This window comes from Podarcis liolepis, assembly GCF_965112155.1.
Source record: "Podarcis liolepis genome assembly, chromosome: 1".
Taxonomy (NCBI): domain Eukaryota; kingdom Metazoa; phylum Chordata; class Lepidosauria; order Squamata; family Lacertidae; genus Podarcis; species Podarcis liolepis.
In genome coordinates this window covers 112695829-112719119 of record NC_139554.1, presented here as the reverse complement: position 1 = coordinate 112719119, position 23291 = coordinate 112695829, and the positions used below count along the sequence as shown (strand labels likewise).

General features: G+C 42.0%; 1 protein-coding gene across 1 annotated transcript in view; it reads right to left on the bottom strand.

Moving 5' to 3' along the window:
- CERKL (CERK like autophagy regulator) overlaps nt 1-21874 on the bottom strand; it is a 40169-nt gene extending 18295 nt beyond the window's left edge. Inside the window, exons 1-3 of the mRNA XM_083496600.1 lie at nt 21343-21874; nt 6788-7030; nt 1499-1630 (exon numbers count right to left, since the gene is read on the bottom strand). Coding sequence (XP_083352726.1) covers nt 1499-1630; nt 6788-7030; nt 21343-21655 — 688 coding nt within the window. The 5' untranslated portion in view covers nt 21656-21874. The remainder of the gene's footprint in view (nt 1-1498; nt 1631-6787; nt 7031-21342) is intronic.
- Nucleotides 21875-23291: the final 1417 nt, after the last annotated feature.

Sequence of the window (23291 nt, the reverse complement as noted above, 5' to 3'; positions counted from 1 at the left end):
CACTACTGGGCCTGTCAGAACTGAATAATCTATTCAGCATCTAAGCAAGTGGAAGAGCTAGTCCCAGAGATCTCTGGATGGAGCAGTCATGGGGTACCTCTGACCTGTAGGTCTAGTTAGGTCCACCAGGTCTCTGAATTTGACCAGCAAGGCAAACTTCATCCACCTGCCAATTACTTGATATCATAGGTCAACAGCAGCACAGTGCTAAGATGAGAGATAAGCCCTCTGCCTGCCCTTCGACAGTAAATGGCAGCCTAGGGATCCTCTCTAAAAGGTAGGCAGAGTGAACTTTCTAGCCATTCCTATCTCAGTGCTGGAGCAGAGAGGAAAGGATATGTTCTTTGTGTGTTTGCATACCTACTAGGAGCCAGCATGATGGGTCAGAGCTGCTTACCTGACCTCCTGGCAGGTAAGTCACTGCTACTTACCAGAAGGGGAAAGGGCAATGCAGTGGTGAGGTTGGCATGTTGCAAACACACCAATGAAGCCGATTCAGTGGTCCTGCAAGTATATTTGCACCATCTTCCTTGCTTTACCTCTCCCAGGTCTGGTGGAACTGCCTCTGCCACAACACACAGTCTACTACTGTTTGTGCCTGCAAACCCATCTCGGGTGTGTATGAGTGTGACTGCATATGTTGATTTTTATGAGAGAGGAACAGAAAGAAAGTGCTGTGCACCTGATAGAAAGGTGCTTGTGACAATGCGTAGGTGGGGAAATATAAGTGTATAATATAATATTTGATACTACATTGGGGGCACGCATATTTGGAATGCAACTCTGTATAAGGTTGGACAAGTTCCACTCCCCACCCGGGATTGAGTAATTGATTGGACTGCTTCCATTCTATCACTGTGCAATCCTACGCATGGCTACCGAGAAGCATGTTTCAATGAGTTCAATGGGGCTAACTCCCAGTTTGATTGTGTACAGGTTTGTTGTCTTACTCCCTAGAAAGTCTGCCTTTTGCAGGGTTAGAGAATAACATACAGTGGTACCTCGGGTTACATACGCTTGAGGTTACAGACTCTGCTAACTCAGAAACCCTTGGGTTAAGAACTATGCTTCAGGATGAGAACAGAAATTGTGCTCCGGCGGCATGACAGCAGCAGGAAGCCCCATTAGCTAAAGTGGTGCTTCAGGTTTAGAGCAGTTTCAGGTTAAGAATGGACCTCTGGAACGAATTAAGTACTTAACCAGAGGTACCACTGTATTGTACTAATTTTTTCATTAATTTCCTATAACTTCAGTAACTAATAAACAGGATGGAGAAAGGTATTTAACAAAGCAAGAGCATATGAAAATATTTAACTAAAAGATAAACCAATGACTGCACATCAACACAAAATAATTTTTGCTAACAAGGAATTTATTTCTTTAAAATCGTGTGTGCTAAGTGATGTCATTAAAATAGAAACATTAAATGCAGACTGACCCATTTGCGGAGATGCTACCTCCCAAAATGGATCAAATCATGTTCCACAAAGCATCTTACCTGTAACGTCAGCCCTGATGTCAGCAAGCTTAAAGAGAGGTGCAACTTGTTCATGATAAATGTGAGCAGCCTCTTTTCTATGACTATTTGGATTGACAAACACCTTTAATGACTTTGGCCTATTCGGAAAACCTTTTAAAAAAAAACACAAGGAAAAAACCACATCAGGGTTTTTAAGGCTAATTCAAACCACTTTGAACACACAGCATTGCAAAAGAATAAAAGCATGGATTGCAAACATTAACACCTGCAGATGAATATGCATCCTGAAAAGGTACAGCAAATTCTGGTTTGTGTCTGTGGACATCTTTTTTTCTTTATTTTTTGCACGAAGCTGCTCATTACTTATATATGCCACCTACGTAATCCTGAAACAACTGGAGCAACTGACCTGTTTGTGCATCTCTACTGCTAAGAATAACTAGTACAAATGAGTCAGTCACCCTCATCAAGAGCATTATGTGACAGCTATCACGAAAGAGGTTTTAGGTCATGGTTCAAACCTGAAAGAAGGAGGGAGATCAAGTGAGAAGAGAATATTCTCCTGAGAATTTAAAAAAAGGAAGTGCCTGTCAGCAAGGATTTGATAATAGTACCCCTTCACATTTGCTGCGGAGATTCGATACTACAATTTTAAGGATTTACAGATTATGTTTCATGCCACACAGAAGGTGCACAGGTGCAAAAGAAATCTGCCCTTGATTAAAAGGATCAATAAAATAGAGGTATGAGAGTAAGGGAGGGGGATGAAAGCCAAAATACACATTTTGAAACAACATGTCTTGTTGATAATCTTTTATCACTACAGCATTTAAAAATAAATTATCTTGTTAACTTTCACCAACCATACAACATTATTTATCATCGATTCTAATCATGTACACATCAGGTGATAATTCAAAGGATCATTTGTTTAGCAGTTATTTGCCCCTCTCTGATATCCCCATAATTTTCAGTGAAAAAACACACACACCAAAAATAAAACAACAGCTACAATTTTTTTTTTTACAACATTGGCATTATCAGCACCATGCTCTAACCAACTGAGCTATCCGGGACTCTTAACTAAGGACTATGGTTTATCACACCAAAAATAAACGTTGTTTTGGTGCACTGTATTGTTTCATTGGGACTTGAGGCTTGCAGGGGAAATGGACACACTCAGGTATGATCTTCCTGGACAGGCAAAATAATGTCAAGTCTCCAAGCAGAGATCAGGGGTGTCAGGACCAAGGACAGATCGCTCTAGGGCTAGCTAGTTGGAGCTCTCCCTCCTACTGCAACTATAGAGGGATGCTGCCAACCGAAGCCTTATGTAGGCTAACAAGGCCTGTGATACGATGACTATCTACCTGAAGGGGGACTCTGCTTTTCTAAAGGCCTTTCCCTAATTTTGTACCCATTAGCTACTTTGGGGTTAGGGGTGTGCTGCTGGGGTTTTGTCTTCAGGTCCACGTTCTCCGGCAAAGAAAGCTAGAGAGAAGCTACTGAAGATTATTCCCTGGAGTCAGCAGCATGTACCTCATCTTCCTCTGAATCTTCTCAAAGTACTGGAGGCCCCTGGGGTCAGGGGCCCTGGCATGCTCTCCCCTGTCCCATCACACTGTGGATCCAGATTTAATGAACATATTAGAGTTTGCTAAACCAGAGTTAACCATAACATCTAAGTGGAGAAACCATGGCTTAACAAACCACATCTTTTCTAAAACTGGTCATGCATTGTGTACACAAGAGGGTGGCAAAAGGACATGCATGGGTACAAGGCTTGTTCTCAGTCTAAGAACCAATGGTTTATGAGTTGGAAGTTGTTCTATATGAAACCAGCAAAATGATTTGCAGAAACATCAATAAAACCTTAAAATGATTTCCCAAAGGGTTTGGAAAATTTGCTTCGATATCTCGATTCACCAGGGAATTTGTTTTCTCCTTCCCAAAATATATTACTCAGCAGTCTTATAGAAAACAACTTTATAATCTAATAATGTTAAATAGTTTCAGGTCTCATTACCGGCATATAAGTGCTGTAGCCTTTGGCATCATTAGAGCCTATGTTCTATTGAATTGCTCATTGTAGCTTCCTTTGCTAAAGTGAACTAGGACTTTAAAACAAAATAGCCAACTGTTCCTCTGGTAGTAACAAATGTGCTAATATGCACTAGTTTAAACTTGATCTATCAGTGAATCAATGAACCATGAAAGGTAGGGGTTAATCAGGGAGTTCTGAAAACAAAAGCTCATAGGGCAGCAGAGACGCTATCCTCAGACACACATCTGTGCTGTTTTCACTGTTTAGTTTTATGGCAGCAGGCTTATGTTTACAAAAGTTAAGGGCTTGAAATGATGTCACTGTCACATACGTTATTAATATTTTATACAACAAGCAATAAGAAAACTGCTACATAAAGACAGAAGTAATGATGTGAATAAACATTTTTCATGCTAACTAGAGATATACCACTGTTGATGCTACACTGTTAATGTATAACATTAATGGGATAATTAAACCTTCACGCATGAAGCTTTCGATGCTCACATTAAAAACTTGGTGTGAGATGCATGTTGTAAAAGGAGCTTCTGTAACAAATTTCTTCTATAAAATAGGCACTCTTAATTTTTATACTGAAAGCATAGTTCTATATTGCTCACTGCTAAAGTCAAGCAAAAATTTAGACTAAAAATCTTTCCTAAGAGATTGTTTAAATTATGTAGTTTTAATTTAAACCAAAAATTATCACAGGGTTTTTAAAAAGGAAAATATGGCTGTGTTGAAACAAACCTTATCTGGTTTTCGACGCTTTATCTTACTATTTCATAAAACCATAGAATTGTAGAGTTGGAAGGGTAGAGAACCATAGAATTGTCAAGTTGGCAATGCAGGAGTCTTTTGCTCAATGTGGGGCTCAAACCCACAACCCTAAGATTAAGAGTCTCATGCTCTTCCAATTGAGCTATCCCAGCAGTCATGCAGGGATGTTTCGCCCAATATGGGGCTTGAACTCACGACTCTGGGATTAAGAGTCTCATGCTCTATGGACTGAGTTATCCTTGATTTATATTACACAGTATTCTTTCGAATACTACAACAAACTAAAGTAACCACACCAATCTTCCCCACTTCACATAGATTCCTGGTTTGTTTGGGAGGAACCTGGCTACCATATATACTTGTGTATAAGCTGACTTTTTCAGCACTTTTTTTATGCTGAAAAAGCCCCCCTCAGCTTATACTTGAGTGAGGGTCCCACCCGAGCGCATTTCCAGCAGCCCCTCATCGGAGCAAGCTGTTTGCTGCCGCCGCTCGTGCTGCCACTGCTCTGCCAAGCGTGGCTCCTGTGCCTGCCCTTGTGAGCGGCAGAGGCTGTTGTCGGCGGAGGAGGATGAGGAATGAGCAGCCCGAAAGCAGCCCTTTCAGGCTGCTTGTTCTTCCTCAGCCACTGCTGCCACCAGCCTCTGCCTCTCGGCAGCACCCTAGGTAGGCAGGCAGAGGTCAGGAGGCGCTGGGGGGGGGAGAGAAGCCCCCTCTGCCGTGTGCGCATGAGCACATGCACACAAGCACTCTGACCCACCAGGAGTTTTGTGGTGTGGTGAACTGGGTTATACTCAAGTCAGTAAGTTTTCCCAGTTTTTTGTGGTAAAATTAGGTGCCTCAGCTTATATTCTGTTCGGCTTATACTCAAGTATATACAGTAAGCATGGAAAAACAAACTGGAACCAGAGGAGAGAAGGAGAAAGCATTCTCATGACTCCCAGTCTCCTACTGTGTCATATGCTTTTAACACTGCTGTCTTTGTCTTTAACTGCTGCTGGTTTTCCTTGTTTGTTTTGTTTTCTGGTTGCATTTTGTTTGGGTTTTAGGCTGTACTTTTATATTATTTTGTACTATCTCCATTTTGTATACATTTTCCTGGTGTACTTTTATAGAAAAAAGCGAGGTATAAATCCACGAATAGCAATAATAAATCATATTTGCATTTCTAAACAAGAGATCTACTGCAAACCAGAGTTAGCACAAACTCATCATTTCAGATCCTACGTTGTCAGCTCCCAAACAAATCACAGTTTGAGGGCAGCTGCAAGCTTAGAAAATAGCCTGGTTTGGATCTGTTTATTAATTCAAGTTATGAACAAGCCTTTTCCTTGAAACCCACAGTCAAATCACTAAGCATCTAATTAACAATAGTTTCTCATTTCATCCAAACCAGGAAACTATGGTAACCAACTTTAGAGCAAGCTAGTATGCTAAACAAACTTCAAATCATGGTGTATGAGACTGGGTTGTTCTGAAATAACACACAGAGCTTTACTACAGTCCATAGATCCAAAATATGGTACAATGATAGTATATAAAATGTTATTAAGGTGTAATATCGGCCTTGCTAGCCAACAGAGTAGCTTTAGCTTGTACATACTGATTTCTGACTTTTACTGCCTCCAAGAGGAATTTTGCTATGGCTAGAGTAATAGTATCAATCTTATCCTCAAAGAGGACATTGCTTCTGATGAAATGGAAAACTCTAGTTAATTGGAGATTTGCTGGTTTAATTGCTGCATGCCACAAAGGGAGGAGTGAAGTAGATGCATATGCAGACGAAAGAGTTCATGCATATATTGGCCTGGTAAGCCAAATTATGTTTATCCAAGCCCAGGCATTGGCAGTGTTTTGATGTGACATTAAACCAGTTTAGCAGTACAAAAACAACCAGTACAACCCCTCCCTCCAGCACAGTTGCAATGAGATCAGAAGTTTTTGCATTTTACTTCTTTTGTCCAAACCAATAAATGTGCTTAATGTTAATTACAATTTAGAGAAACGGGTCAGGTTTGTAAACCATGGTTCAAAATTTGCTTGCTTCTGTAAACCACAGTTAAGAATAACCACAGTTTGAGTTCCTGCAAAACAAGTAATTATAATTAGTTGAAAACAGAAGTGAAAGCTTCCCATCTCATCCTCACAGATGTGCCAAAGGAGGAATGGTAAATTGAGTGTGCAAGCCCTGAAGCTTGTTCATGTAGTGATAAATCAGACTTTTATTGGCGAGCCAGGCCAGTAAAATGTTTGGTTTCTTGTTACATATTAACAGAGGCTTAGACTAATTTAAAGTCAGCTAAGTGGGATATGTCACTAACAGAATAAGATGGCAATTCTAAGTATACTGATTTGGGGGGAAAGTCCTACAGAAATCAATAGGACTTATTTCTCAGTAAACATGTTCAGCCTCATACTGTAATTTTTTAAGGTTAAGAATGTTTAGAAAATATAGAAATAAAGTCTTTCTGAAAAGTGCTTACCATTCAAAATTTCTTTCAGATGCTTAAACCACAGGTAACAATGGTCCTCACTTAAATTACTTAAGTTGATGACAGAATCCTTAAGTTTGTTTCCTTCTTTTTTCAGGCAGACAAAAACTGTGATACCTAATAATAGGCCACCTTTTTGCTGCCCAGCAAAACGACGGCGTTTCAGTTTTACGGAAAATACATCTTTCATTTCGACAGATTCCTCTTCATTTGTCAAGCCCACACTGGAACCACCTGCCCAAAGGAGAGAGAATGTTTATTTTCATACTACATCACTGTTTAATCCCTTATGGTTCCATCCTAACTAAAAGTGCACATACAAAATATCTATTATCATCACTTTTTTCCTGAATGCATCCCTGAAAAAATAGTTTTAGAGATACTTAAGGGCTGTTCATGAACTGTGAAGAGAGGACCAGACCCTACATTGCTAGCAACCATGTGGGACTTACAGCAGCTGCTTCCATACCACACTCAGTAATATTTAAAGTTGTTTCCTCTTCACAGAAAGAACTGTGCTACTCTCCTCCACATTATGTTATGCTCCTTCTCCAATGGTTCACAAGACCAAGAGATGAATATCTCCCTTTACATTTGTAAAAGAAATTTGAGGGCAAGTCCCATCCTCCCCCACCACTGCCTAATTTTGATAGCAGCTCCCCTTTTACATACAGTTCCAAAAGTGCTTCTTTAAATCCCTCACACAAAATCTTTTTTTTTAAAGCAGTTTCAGGATATATCATGGAAGCTCCACCACAGGTTCACTACCTTTCTCCCATTCTTGGTTTTCCCTCACAAAATGGGTTATATGCAAGTCAATATGTCACTGAGTAACTTTGTCAGAATGGCTAGAATTCCTTGCACCACAGAGACACAGTGCTTATTTGCATGTCACAGTAAACCATAGTTAATTTTACGTATGTCTGAACCAAGGATAATTGTCTTGTTTCACTCCCAACATGATCTGTAAACAAGGTTTGTTCATAGCTTACAGGAAAACAAACCATGAACCTTGGTTTGGACACAACACTAAAGAATTGTAGCGTGTTTCCTTGGTATGCCATTGTGGAGGGGCAAAGTAGCCAAATCATCATTTTGGTAACAATGGGTTTACCATGACATGCAACCTATTGGCTCCTTTCTTTGCTCAGAAGCAAAAAAATCAAACAAGACTTGGCTGCCTCTGGGACTCCAAATTGGATAGCTGACTTTAAGAGAGTCATATTTCTTCTAGAAGGACTGTGATAGGACTTTATGATTTATTCTTGTCCTTAGCCACAGCAATCCCTCCCCATCAATGTCACCATTAAACAATGGCCTTTAGTATGAACAGTCTCATCATTAGGAAGCCATTCTTTTAATTGTCTTCCCTTAGGATGAAATTAGCAAAAACAAGCAAATAGACTCCGGGACCAAAAGGCTGAACCTCCTTTATCACCTTCTGTTGCACTGTGGACACAGCCTTCAAAATGTGGAATAAAACATGATCACAGCAGTTGCAGTAGACTATCAAGGTGGCCACGTACCTCTTCTTGAAGCTTTCAAGGGAAGTAACCTATTCTATAAGCTTCTCTTCACATGCATGCCTCAGAGGTTCTGGTCTACCTTGCAGTAGATGATAAAGTATCCATGTAGCAGGGAAGCCACCTGCTCCTGAGTAAAATGGTTTTCATGTGTCCTTTCAGCCATTAAGGCTGGTATTGCAGATGGTGAAATACCACGGCCAAAGGCCCATGGCCAACAAATCAAGGGAGCAAAGAGAGCATCTTGAACAAATCCCTCTGGTTACATGCCACTTATAAGACAGACAAAGACTGGTCAACCAAAAGTATTTCTGCTTCCTTTTCTTTGCTTTTATGTTGTCTTACTATAAAAAGCTATCTTACAGCTATTCTGGTTGCTGGTGCTGGAATGTAAAAATAAATAAATGGCTGGTTGCATTCCTTGAAACTCTAGATTGACATCTTATGGAGAAGCCTTACTAGAATGGATATGTAGCCTTTCCTCCTAAGCACCATGGAAATCACAGTGCATTGTTTCTTACAATTCTAAAATCACTTTTTCAATGCAATGGGTGCTCATGGCGAGGTACAACGATTATATGTCAATAACATTAGAAACACATTTTCAACTTTCAAACTTTTGACTTCATCTGCATCTATGGAATTTTGAACACCTGCTTCTCACTACGTTAAAAAAAGAAACTATTTTATTTCCCATATTCAAAATCTTCTAAATAAGCTAAACTTGCCTTTTTTAAAAAAAACCCACACAATAATTCTTTCCATTCAAGAACTATGCATTCATTAGTATCATACTGATTATTCCTAGCTGTTTCAAAACATTAACTATCCTCTCATATTACCTAGAAGGAAACTGGGTACCATCTGTTCTTATAAGGGGTTTAAGTATACATTAGATATCATGCTATTTATTTAATTCAGCACCCACTTCCCATTGTATTCCCCCCCCCCCAAGTCAATTTAATTACAAGGAATAAAGATAATCTTTCCTGCCAGGTTGTTCCATCACCATAAGAGCAGAACAGGGACCTTCATAAAGTAGGCTTCACTTGTTAGGTCCCCTTCCATTTTTAACTACACTTAATGTTAAGAAAGGTCTTAACAAAAACAATACTACACAGCTCTTAAAAATATTATTATAAGCCAAGAGCTTGTCTACATCAATTTTGGCACATCTGCTTGATAGAGAGCATAAACAGGATTAGCTGGATTTATCTGCTTGACGCTAATTGTACTCACAGTTTCTGCACATGTCCATTTCCCCCAAATACAGCATGAAAAATAAGTATGGCTAAGATAGTTATTTCTACCAGCATGTGTTACGCACTTGGATAAGGCATGCTATATTCTTAAGTAAATGAGTGCTCCTAAAATGGGTTCAGACGTGCATTTTCCTCTAATTACTATCTATAATTACCTTTGAAAAATTCTTCACCCCTTTGCTAAACCTTAATTCTCTTCAGCCAGAGAGTGAAATGAGGGGGAAGAGGATTTCTCATTCTTTTCTCCTTGCTTCCCCCTTCAGCTTTGGGATGCAAACCGAGGGGTAGGGGGAGAGAGAAAACTGGCCCCACAGAATATGTACCTTAGATACATATCATCCGAGTCAAAATCCCAGCCTTCACAAGAGTCTTTTAAGTTGAAGGGCAGTTTTTTCCTTCATAGCTGAGGTGAAGTGTGAGGAGAGATTGTATTAGCTAAGCTTGACATTGGCCAAAATGATACCTGCATTGTCTTCTTGTTTGGAGGCTATGAGAATATCCCAAGCTTTGAAGGCCTTTCTTATTTCTGGATTCCCAAAGCTGCCAGAAAACAGAAGTTATCCAGGAATTGCTAGGGCTGTAATCCCACAGAGATTAAATAACCATGGGGTGGTCTGGCCTCACAGGATTGGCCTCAGAGAAGATACACCCTTGGGCCCACATTCTCTAACCATCCAGAGGACTTTGTTGAATACATAATGCTAAAGGTAATAAACGAGACCAGCTCATTACTGTCACAGAATTGAATTCAAGAGAATGCTAATTACTTGTTTGGGAGATGTGCTATTCCAGCCCCTCCCTCAGCACCCAAGGATCACCTTTGTTATGAGTTGAAAAGTGCTATCTGTTGAATAAAGCTGAACATCTCATATAATGATTAACTCTGGAGATTTTCAGTCTCTGGATTTAAACACTTCTCTTTTCTTGTGTCACAAAGGGCACAAGTAACAATGTGGCCAAACTGTGTGTCTTAGGGCAAAAAATACCCAGCTGAATTCTGATTAACTTTAATGTATATCATGGCCACATACATGGCTATTAAAAAATAGAGGTATGTCTAACACTGCATTCTATACACTTAGTTCAAAGCAACTGGAGGCAAACCTCATTGTACAAAGCAAATATGCTCAATGTTCCTGTCAAATATTTTCCAGACAAATTTGACAGCAATATGATCTGATCCATTTGAACCAAACCTACTTTTCACTCACAGCAAGAAATCACAGTATTAAATAATACTGTGCAGTCTCTTAGAAAAGCCCATTTCTTACGGATGAATGAAAGTTTCCTTTCAGAGGTATCTTCTGTATAAACAGTAAAGCATCACTGAATATGACCCAGCACTCTGTTGAACTGCAGCAAGTATAGCTGCAGGATTAAATGATAAAGGTCAGAAACTTCAAAAGATACATAGCACTGAGGGCTTATTCACACATGCACACCAATTTACTGATACAGTATTTCATACCATTTTGATTCCCAGTTTCGCATATGAACTACCACCATTTAGTGTGGGGAATACTAATATGTGAATATATAAGTTCTTTCTCGTGATCAACACATGCCACTCCTTGTTTTATGCTGCAGCCATTAGGCAGTGAGCATACATGTGTGAATTGACCTGGAGATATTCAAAGATGTGGTGAAATGAGTTACTGAAAGTTCCTATTGCAGGATGCAGACTGTAGTTACTATTAGGATTTTAAAAAATAGGGTAGGAGTCAACTAATGAGTCCTGTCTGTAGAAGTCCTGTGCAATATGGTTTTCCCCACCTCCTCTCCCCTGTGTCCCATGCCTCCCAAACTGGCTCAAGGTGGAGTTGGGAGAACCCCAAAACAGCATTTAGGGGAAGGATAGGGAAATTGTTCCATCTGGAAAGTCAAAATGCTTGTAGTGACAAAACTCACATTTTAGTGCAACGTTTAATTCCTCTCATAGTGTCCATGGGGTGGGGGTGGGGGTGGGGTTCAACTAAATTTTACTCAGAGTAGACCCATTGAGCTCAATTGACTTAACTTAGTCATGTTCATTAATTTTAATCTGAGTAAAACATTGTTGACTACCATCCTTACAATAATATTAAGCCCTAGTATTCTCATACCCAATATTGCTTGGAAATTCTAGGTATCTAGTGGTTAAAATCAGTGCAAAATGGTGCCCATTTACCGTATATCCACACATAGACGAAAGCCTGCTCCTTGATCACAGGAAGAAAATTAGGTTGTGCTATCTGAAAAGGTGACCAAATCCGATAACAAATAAGCAAGTCTCCAAAACATATAGTAAACATGTAAGAATCTGTATGTGCTGTAATATTTTACCAAAGTTTGTGTATGAGTGTACATACACACCCTAAGTGAAAAAAGTTTTATAAGTGTTTATATACTATTGTATGTAACATCAAGGCAATCTGTGCTTCGTATGAAGCAGACACCACACACAATGGGCAAGCACACAACATTCAGACCACAAAACTACTTTCAGTTCAAACTGTGTATTCTTTCCCCCATGTTGTTTTGTGCCATGTGTTGCACTGTGTGGTGCTTGTAATCATTATATCCACCTGTGAATCAGATCAGTCAATCAGGTCAAGAACAGTAAGCTGACTGGTCAGAAAAGTAATATAAAAACCTCACATTCCTGATAATACAAGATGTTGCACACAAGTGAAAGTGCATCAACGCAACACAATCAGTCAATGCAGAACACAAAACCATACAGTGCTGACTTAGGATGAGTCTGGAAAAGCATTGCCTGTGTTCTTCTTTGTAATATACTTGTCAGCTGCATAAGGAGAAAAGCTAATCCTGTATGTAGATTTCATTATTACTCTGCAGCCTTTATCCATGGTAACCATAATTCTTAATCCTACCATTCTCTGCAACTGTAGTCTTATTTCTATCTCATCTTATTCCTACCAACTATATCCAAACAAACAAACAAACAAACAAAGACCACATATTCATCAAGAACTGTATTAAGCAGTGGGCACAAAAGAGACAGTGTCGTACATAAATTTTGGTTAGGAATCCGATTCCTATAAATACACAACAACTCACGATAATAACGTCCCCCTTCCCTCCCACCCTTGTCCTGGCATTGTAGAGCTAAAATCCCTTCCCCACCCCCAGGCATTAGACAGCCATGGGCACCTGTACATCCTGCCCCTGCTTGAAGTGTGATGAGGAAATCTTATGGACCACAGACTAAGGGTGCCAACTATCAAGCTGTGGTCCAGCCAGGTGGGGAGTACAAGCACCCTTCTGTTGTTGACCAAGAGGGACAGAAGAGACTTCAGTTAATTACTATATTGCAGCAGGGGACTGTGAGGTAGGGGGCTCCACCAAGTCCTCATTCACTAGAATCATCCCAATTATGACATTAGGTTGGCTTGTGGAGGGGGGGGGAGGGAGAACACACAAAAGACCAGCTTACCCACCCCCACTATTATATCACAGCTACCCAACCCAAATTGTTGTTGATTGATAAGAGGGGCCTGGTACTGGCCACTTAGCAGTTGTTCATCTATGTACAGAGATCAGGATAACCAATAGGGCTATTTCAAAATCGGGGGGGGGGGGCAAGTTCAGGACATGGATTTGTTATTACACTTCAGTTATATTTCTACTTTAATATCACTTTAATATTTCTACTTTATATTATCACTTTAATATTTCTTATATAATCTTCTCTCTCTCTCTCTCTCTCTCTCTCTCTCTCTCTCTCTCTCACACACACACACACACACACACACACTGTCTATAAATACATCACATCATAGCCAATGACAATAATTTATTCCTGGTATCAGAAAGTATGTCATTGGCTCAGGTTTTTTTGTTTCTCTAACACTCTCTCTGTTTCCAAGATACACACTAATATGTAGAGCGTAACATCTGTTGCTTCAGAGATTGAAAGGTTTGCAGAACCTGCCTAAGCATACTTTCCTATACCCTGCTATTAGGTCAATTTACAGGGAAGATATGCGGTCTTAACTCAAATCAATTAGAACATGGCGAGTTAGCTGTACACCGTATACAGCTCTGTCATTTAAAAGCTGCACTGATCAGTTTCTGCTCTAATCTTCTTGTCAAAAAGCAAGTAAATATTGCATCTATTTTTAAATCAGTTTCTTTTCTTTGTAAATATATTGCCCACTAAGTTATGTTGTGTTGAAATATATTAATTTATTAATGCAATAAAAAATAAATGTTGAATGCATACAAAATCAGATCATTAGAAGTTTACTTATCAAGGGAATGCTTCCTAGTCTAACCAGAGAACTAAAAGCCCCCAAAGAAAACTAAATTCTCAACTGATACCTGCAATCTTGCAGACTTCCAAACATGAATGCAAACATGCTATTTTCAACATTTCAAGAAGCATTAGTTTATACAATTAAATATTATTTACTTAATATATTTCTTATCCACTCTTCACAATCTCAGAGCCTGGTGTGTTACATTTTAAAAAGAAATGCGACAGGAAAAGCCACCATGGTTCACTAAGGGTTGTATTCCGACTCAGAGTAGACCCAATGAAATGGATAGATATTAGGGATGTTAATTTTAATGTGTCTACTTTGAATAAGTTGAATATGGCCCTATGTTAACAACCAGTAAGCTAGTAAATCACAACAGGCTCCAGCCTTCATGCCTAGCAAATGCCTGAGCAAAAAATTCAAGCTTTACATCAACAATAGTAAATTTTTAGAAGTGTTTGCAACTTATTCAGTGTTCTATGCAAACAACTGTTGCCTTTATCTGAAAGTTACCCAGCACACTGACAGGTAACAAAAGGGTTTCAAAACAAGGTAACTGTCCAAAAAAACCCAATTTTGCTCTTTTCAAGTGCTTTGGATCATTAGCGGGTAAAAACATACGCTCATGGGACTGTGCCGTGCAACAGTAACTTTCCACCAGAAGTCGGCAGACCTATGATGGCAGTTCTAGCCATGCAACTTGGAGGCATGGATTAACCAACAACAACATGTGCTGATATTAGCTCTGCCTGTTATTATACTTTATGGTGCCATTGCCAAACAACACTGCATATTTCTTCCAGAAGTCTGTTTCTCCCAAGGTAAAGGTAAAGGGACCCCTGACCATTAGGTCCAGTTGTAACCGACTCTGGGGTTGCGGCACTCATCTCGCTTTATTGGCCGAGGGAGCTGGCGTACAGCTTCTGGGTCATGTGGCCATCATGACTAAGCCACTTCTGGCAAACCAGAGCAGCACACAGAAATGCCGTTTACCTTCCCACCAGAGTGGTACCTATTTATCTACTTGCACTTTGACGTGCTTTTGAACTGCTAGGTTGGCAGGAGTAGGGACCAAGCAATGGGAGCTCACCCCGTTGCAGGGATTTGAACTGCCGACCTTCTGATCGGCAAGTCCTTGGCTCTGTGGTTTAACCCACAGCGCCACCCACGTCCCTCCCAAGACTTCACCCCAAATGCATCAAATACTAGTATGATGTGCAATGAAAGCTGCCATAGTATCCCTGCTTCACCCTTGCTTTCACCGAAGCATTACACTCATACAGAATAATTTATTTTGAATGAATATGTGGCACTGGAATAGAGTCTAACCCAACTGCAACTTGTGAAGGTTGTTACTTTAGATGGCTGCTCCTTTGAAACACCCATAGGACAAGCTGGGGAATGGCAGGCAACTCAGAGAAATGAAAAACAAAACAAACAAACAATAAAGCTTCCACAGTTCAAATAACTTTAAAAATATTAAGGGAAAAAGGGAGTGATCTTAATCCTGCACTACTGGGGGAGGTTTGGAATTGGCAGTGAGCAAGTTCTGACACTGGGAAGTCCCCATCGTGCCCACGGAAAGAGTAGGCTGTTGTGAAGCTACACTGGATGGTGTTCCTGCTGGCAATAGCCAGAGTAAGGCTTCAAAATGCAGAGGCAGAGCAGTGTTAGACAAGGATCCCCGGATCCCATGTCAGTCTGTTTGCAGGAGACGTAGCTTTGCTGACCAGCTGGGAGTTAGCGTAACCAAAACTGCACGTGCACAAAACACACAATGCCACCCCCCCCCAGCCCCTTGCACTCAGACCAGCTGGAGCTAATGGATCTTCAAATGTGGCAGAAGCTCTGAGCAACGGTGGGCTCCTATTACAATTGCTCTGCCCAATAACAACAAAATAACCATGCCCATTTAACAATTGGGTCTAATATGTAGATACGACAAAGGGAGACAGAACTCAACTATCTTCCTACAGTTAGCTGATTAGTACTAAATTTTTTTTTTTTTTGTTTAAGTCACACAATACTGAAAAACTAGAGAATTGTAGCTGCAATTAACCAAAAGGTCAAATTCTAAAAGGAAACAGCAGATACCACCACAAGAGTAACAGATGTTCTTTGAGTTCATCTGAACAAAAACATAAGCATATGTGAAAGAAATCCAATACTATCATAAAATCAGTTGGTGTCTAAAATAATAGCAGGCCCTTATGGCAGAATGGTAATGTATGTATCAAATGTACAACACATTATGTTTCAACAGAATGTTCCGATAAGAATTCATAACCAGCAGAAATTAATGCCAGATTCCCCTCCCCCCCCCCAACAAGGAGAAGCTACATAAAGATTATAGCAGGCTATTAAGGCATGCAAGCACAAACTGCTCAGAATTCACAGCTATTCAGATTTGATCTGTAAATGCAATATAAAGGTAACGATTAAGTTCCACTATCAACAAAAATAGAACTTCACAAAATAACGCAAACACAAAGGACTTTGCTAAGGTGAACTAAGCAGCAAGCCAAGATAACGAACAGTCATTTTGCTACTGCTTTAGAGTTTTTCAACATACAGTAAAATTCTTTCACACCTCAGTATGTTTTTCTTAATAGGACACCATTATGCAAGAAACATAGACCAGCCACCACAAGTTAAGGGTATAATTAAGTGGAAGATTCTAAAATGCACTAAAATTTTGATATCCCTTCCATTCTGTCTCATGTGTTCAAGCTGGGGGGGGGGGGGGAGAGAAAATAACCATGAAAATAATGCTTGCTACAATTTAATCAACCTGGGAGAGTTGCACCTATTTATTCTTAAAACTTGAAATCTGCATTTCTGCAAACTGTATTCAAGGTAACTTCACAAATAGTAAAATGTAATAAAAGTGCAGTGAGTTACAGAGCAATCCTAACTCCCCCCCCCCCCCCATGCTGTCCTGAGCTCAGGACAGTACAGTGTACAAAACTCAGCTATATAAACTATTCACCAAATGGCACCTTACAAATCAGTGACCGTCATCACAATGGAGTGTCTAGGTGCCATAAAATAAAATAAAAACCAACAAGATTACAAAGCTGAAAATAAATTGTGTACATTGTCAGCACAATAAAATTCAAAAAGTATATTGTGTCCCCCCCCCCTTTTTTTTTTTTTTTTGCTGCTGTTTTAATTCCCTTCAATTATTTCAGGTGTCGTTTGTGGCCTTTTGAAAAATGGAAGCAATTAACCAATCCAAAAATAATGCATCAAGAATAAAAAGAACACCCCAAACCATATCTTTGTATTTTGAGCAAATTAATCCAGAGTAACTACCATTTCCAGCCAGCCAGATGGAGATATCAGTCACGAAACCTGGTGACAAGACATCTCAAATTGGTCACAAGTAAACCACCCAAAGTCACAAAATGTGCCTGGAACCCAGGGAATTTTGGACATTGGGACAGTGTTACATTAAAATGACAGTATCTAACCACCTCATAAGGACGCAGGTGGCGCTGTGGTCTAAACCACTGAGCCTTCGGCTTGCCGATCAAAAGGTCAGCGGTTCGAATCCCTGCGATGGGGTGAGCTCCCATTGCTCGGTCCCAGCTCCTGCCAACCTAGCAGTTCGAAAGCACATCAAAAAGGCAAGTAGATTAATAGGTACCGCTCCAGCAGGAAGGTAAATGGTGTTTCCATGCGCTGCTCTGGTGTCGGTGTTCTGTTTTGCCAGAAGTGGCTTAGTCTTGCTGGCTACATGACCCAGAAAAACTGTCTGTGGAGCAGACAAACACTGGCTCCCTCGGCCTGTAAAGCGAGATGAGCGCCACAACCCCAGAGTCGTTCGCAACTGGACTTAACTGTTGGGGGTCCCTTTACCTTTACCTTTACCTTTAACCACCTCATAAAAAACATACATTGGTTTTCTAAAAATAAAATCTATGTAAATTACAAAAATGCTTCGTGCTGTTTGTACTAAAATAGATTCATCCTCCAAAGATTTGCGTAAACAGATGTGTTTTTAATTGACACTTGAATATCAAAAGTGAAGGGGACAAACACACTTCCAAGGGAAGTGAGTTCCACAGTTTGGGTGCCACAACAGGGAAGACTCTGTCCCATTTCCTCACACAATGAAATATGAGGTTTCCCCCACCCAAAGATCTTAAATACTGGGTCAGCTGTGGGGCTGTTCTACCAAATACCTGGGTCCCAAACCATTGAGGGCTTTTAATTAATACCAACACCTTGAATTGGACCAGGTAGCTCACTGGAACCAATAACAGTGATTAGCCGAAAGGTGGCTGTGTGGGTGACATCTAGCACTGTATTGGTAACAGCAGACTTCAAATCTATTAACCTATCCCAGTCATTTCATGGATATATTAGAATCCCACTAAAAGCCCCAGTAGGTCTTTAAGAAAGATTCCATGGTTGTGAAAGCCAATAAAAAGTCCAATAAAATCAATGAAGGTTAACTGCACATGTCTGTCTTCCAGCAACAGGCCATCAACCAGAATAAGCAAAGCAGTTTCAGTCCCAAAACTAAGTCAGAATCTTGAAAGAAATGGGTTTATAACCCTTAATCTCCATCACACAAAGATGTTTGGACGTGGGTAGCTATTACCCACTTGAGTACCTTGCCCCAAAAGGATAAACTTGCAACCAGCCTGTAACCTTGCAGATATTGTATTCCATCTCCCAACACCTCTGACTATTGGTCATGCCAAGTCTGGCTGGGGGGAGTCAGGAATCCAAAAACTTTTGGAGGGCCATAGATTCCCCACCCTTTAAAGCTTAACAGAGTTAATGTGTCCAGAGAAGGCTGCTTTGTTGTAGTATCATAACAAGCTCTTACAACTGTACACTGTAGGAATCCACCCTTATAATGCATTCTTTCTTTTTCCTAATCAAATATTTCACTTTTTAAAACTTTTGGGTTTGGGGTATTTATAAGCGCGCACGCGCACACACACACACACACACACACACACAATGTAAAATGAGCATGACATCCTTTTTTCGTTTGTTTACTAAATATAAGAAACATGAACATCATAAATCAGATCCAAATGGATTTTGCAACATTAGAAAAACCTTCCCATATCACTGGGCAAACTAATGCCTAGGTTGGGAGGAGGTGAGAAGAGGAAACCCAATGATGGCTATAGATGTTGTGCAATTAGAAAGACAGGGGACACAGCACTGTCTCCCGCACAACAACCAGGTCACCAACTCATCTACAAATGCTTTGAACTGAATGTAAAACAATAAAAAGCATTGGGCATGTATCTAAGCCCAGCAGCCAAAACATACATGGACCATTGAGCTCTTGTCACATACAACAAATATTAGGATTCCCTTTCAGACTGTTGTGTTGTGAGCAACCAGTATGTTAGACTTTCATATTTTATGCCATTGTGTCATCATCTTTACTTGCTTTCCTATATAGGACTTTGCTGAGTTTTACATACCAGTTCCTTTATTGGCTGACTAATCAACTCACGACTATCACTTCCTTGTAGTGCTTGCTCTGCACACAGCATCAGCAACCACACTCATGCCTCTTCCTTACTCTCCTAAGTATGCAACCAGAGTTGCAAATTTCATGAACATTTAACTCATTTCCCAATAATCATGCACAGGAAGGATGCCATCTCGTCACCCTGTGCATTCAGTTGGCCAAGCAGAAAGGGGCTTGTTTATGTTTTTGCACCTTTATTCATTCTGAGGACTGCAAGACTGTGTGTGGGATTCCAAAGAGTATCAGTAGCCATTTGGAACCATTAGTGTTACAATATTACTTCCAATCGTACCATACATTCCAATCTTGTGCCACTTTTCACAGCCACAGCTTCCGCCAAAGTATCCTGGGAACTGTAGTTTGTTGAGAGTTGCTGGGAGACCCCTCGCAAAGCCACAAAACCCAGCAGTCTTAACAAAACAAAGTTACAGGGATTCTTTGTGTGGGAGAGCGATGACTGTTAAAGTGTGCATGCATCAAAAATGTGAGAGACTGGGTGAACAAGCACAACCCATTCCATGTTTCCATGGCTATTGGGCAGCCCCCAACTTTTTGTTTGGCCTCTATGTGACGTTAACATATGAGAGTGCTGGAGGTGAAATAGTTAAACAAGTTACCCAATCAGAACCCAGGGGAGTGGAGTCAGAGGGACTATAAAACCAGCTTGGGGGGGGGCAGAAAGGAGGAGTTTGTTGGGAGTTGGGTGGTTGGTTGGAGTGGGAGTGAATTGGGATAGAGTCTGTGGGTAGGTTGAGTTAGTGTAGCGAAATAAGCTGAGTCAGGAACAGTTAGGAACTAGGAAGACAAGGTGGTTTAGTGAGTGAGAGCAGGTAGCGGAAGTTATAGGTCTGGATAGGCCCCCCATGATTGTAATTGACTGAGACCGTTTATGAAACCACACACTTGTTAAACTGCAATAAATAAACAGAAGTTTATGTTCCAATTTAACCCTGACTGGACTCAGTATTGTACCAGGTAGGGCCTGGGTAGTGGCAGCGAGAAATAAAGTGGTGGCACAGGGATCAATAGACAGTGAAACATCCGGGGACGCTTGCAGTCAGTGCCTAAAAACATTACCCTCTCTTTTATGCATTCCAATGCTCATTAGGAAAGAACCAAATTCTTTCCTGTAGCTATTCCCTGCCAAAATGATCCATCCTGATGTCAGCTTGAGAGACAGCAAATTCTTCCTCATTTCAGATGCTCATGATCCAGCACTCAAGAAAGAGTATCATTTGCTTCTCAGGTAAACAGAGATGTCAACTTGACTAAAATATTGGTGGGGGAGGCAGCCCTGCCTTGCAAAACTGATCCCATGATCTGGTTCACACACAGTATTTGAATGGCAATGCCCATCAACTGGGGGGGGTGGCTGGCCCCCCAGAAATATTTAACGGGGGAGGCACACAAAGGAATACCAGCCCCTTCTATCAAGGATGCCAACTTGAATAAAATCTTGAGAGGGGGCAGGTAAGCCCTGTCCCACATAATCGATCACATGATGCGGTGTACACACCCAATTTGAATGGCAATGCCCATCAACTTTCTGGGGTGGGGCTCAAATATGTTATTTGGGGGTGGGCAAAGGGACATCAGCCCCTAGGAGGTGGCTCCTATGCAAGTAACCCACGCATCGGTTGCACGCCAGTCCCAAAGTTAACAAAACTTTTCTTTCGCTAAGAGAGGCAGGCTACCCTCTGACGTCACGCCCTGCCCACCTTGGCGGCACGTCTTTGAGTGACACAGCGGAGAGGGGGCGGGATGGAGGCGGAGGAATGTGAGGGCAGGAAAGGAACTGAGGCTGCGCTGCACCCGCTGTCGAAGCGGGTTCGAGACCCGTTGTCAACTCAGCAGCCCTTCCTGCCATGCTCGGGCTGTAGCTCCGCTTACACGGCGGTAAACCCCGCCGAATTCAGCAGAGGAAGCTGTGCACGGAGCAGAAGAAAAATCCAAGCAGCGTTTGCTGTTGTTCCTCACATTGGCTCGCTCTCACCTACGGGCCTCTCGGGCTGGATGGGGCTCCAGCTGAGCCTCCGCGCGCTCAGCACCACGTCGCAGCTCCTCTTGCCGACGCCGAAAATCCCCCTCAGGAGGGGCTGCTCGTCTTCGTCCCCCGCCTCTGCCTCCCGCACCGGGGGCGCCCCCTTTGCTCCCTCCTCCTCCGTCGAGGAGGAGGAGCGGGAGGAGGGGGCGCCGTCGCTTCCCTTCCACCCAGCGCCCGCTGCTGCTGCTGCTGCCGCCGCCACCCCGAAAGGGTCCTCCGGGCTCTCGGCGGCCCAGGCTATCCTCCTCCCGGGGCGGTGCATGGCAGGCAGGCAGGCAGGCTCCTCCAGCTAGGAAGGAGAAAGGGAGCAGGAAAGGCGCCTCAGCGCGTCGCCGCCGCTACCAAGGCAGCGAGCCGCTCTCCTCCCCCTTGTCCCGGGTCCAGCTGGAGGAGGGAGGGGGAGCGCGCGCGCATTCGGCTTTGAGCTTAGGCGCGCGACCTCTGCCATCTCCCCGCCTCCCTTACGACCAACTTTTAAGCCCGTTTCCCGCCTCGCCCTGGTCACGGGGTCGGGCTCATAAAGAAGGATGAGGAGAGAAACTTTATGAAAGGCGGGGAAAGAGCCGCGAGACTGAGAGATGGTTCTTTTGAATTCCTCCGCACGGAAAAGCGCGGCTCGGTTGCCTCAGAGGCAGTGGCGTAGCGTGGGGGGTGCAGGGGGGCCCGGCCGCACCGGGCGCAACATGGGGGGGGCGCTCGCACTCGCAGCTCTCTGCCCCCTGCTAAAATCCACGGGTTAGGGGGCGCAAATTACTTGCCTTGCCCCGGGTGCTGACAACCCACGCTACGCCACTGCTCAGAGGGAAAGGGGTGGGGAGGACACAGGTGTTATCCAATAGCCAAACTGTCTTTTGGTTTACTTCACGCAGCGGTTCTCAACCTGTGGGTCCCCAGATGTTGTTGAACTACAAGTCCCATTATCCCTGAGCTCTGGCCTTGCTAGCTAGGGGTGATGGGAGTTGTAGTTCAACAACATCTGGGGACCCACAGGTTGAGAAGGGCTGCTTCAGAGCTTCCCTAACTTCGGTCTCCAGCTGTTTTTGGACTACAGTTCCCACCATCCTTTCACTGCTGGTCCTGCTAGCTAGAGGATGATAGGAGTTGTAGTCCAAAAAAGTTTGGGAACCATTGGTGTGATGGATTAATTTATAAACCACTTGCTCAAAAGAATAAAAGCAACGCCCTTCCCCAACCATTTCTGCCAATGCATCCTCTTCGTTTCCCTGCGGAAGTTATTGGAGAGTCTTCTATTCATTAACTTGTATTGGGAGTAAAATGACACCCACACCCAGAAATGTTCGCAGAGAATCTCTACAACCACAATTACAAAAGTCTTATGTTCCCAGGGAAAGTGAAGTCTTTGGCTTTTGAATTGAGGACAGCTGCGCAGAAGCAACAGCCAAGTATTGGCCCCTGGGATATATGGCACCCATGAAGGCATGTAAGGCAATATAGGCCAAGTTGAGCACTGAAGTGGCAGTGCCCATCAACAGTTACTAAACTGGGGCACATGATTGTTTAGAAATGCTTTCTTGAAACCTAAAATCTTGGCACTGTTACCTGATCTGAGTCATCATGGTTAGAGTATGCAAGTTTGTCATCGCTGAAGCCAATTGTTACATTTCCTTAAAGAGGTCAGTATGTAGCTCGTTTTCGAAAGTTATTGCTACTCTCTCACAAACACAACAAACCTAAAAGATGGACCTATTCCTGCCTCTTTCCCCCTCAGAAGGATTAAATATGACATTTACGTACACACCCTGTTTCTGAAAAGAAAAGAAAAATATTGGGAGGTTCGCTACTCACATTAATGAATTCCTGGTTTCGCCGCAATATTCACACCAAAAAGCCACTTCTCAGTGCATGTTTTCTATCCATACAGTGAATGCAATATTAGC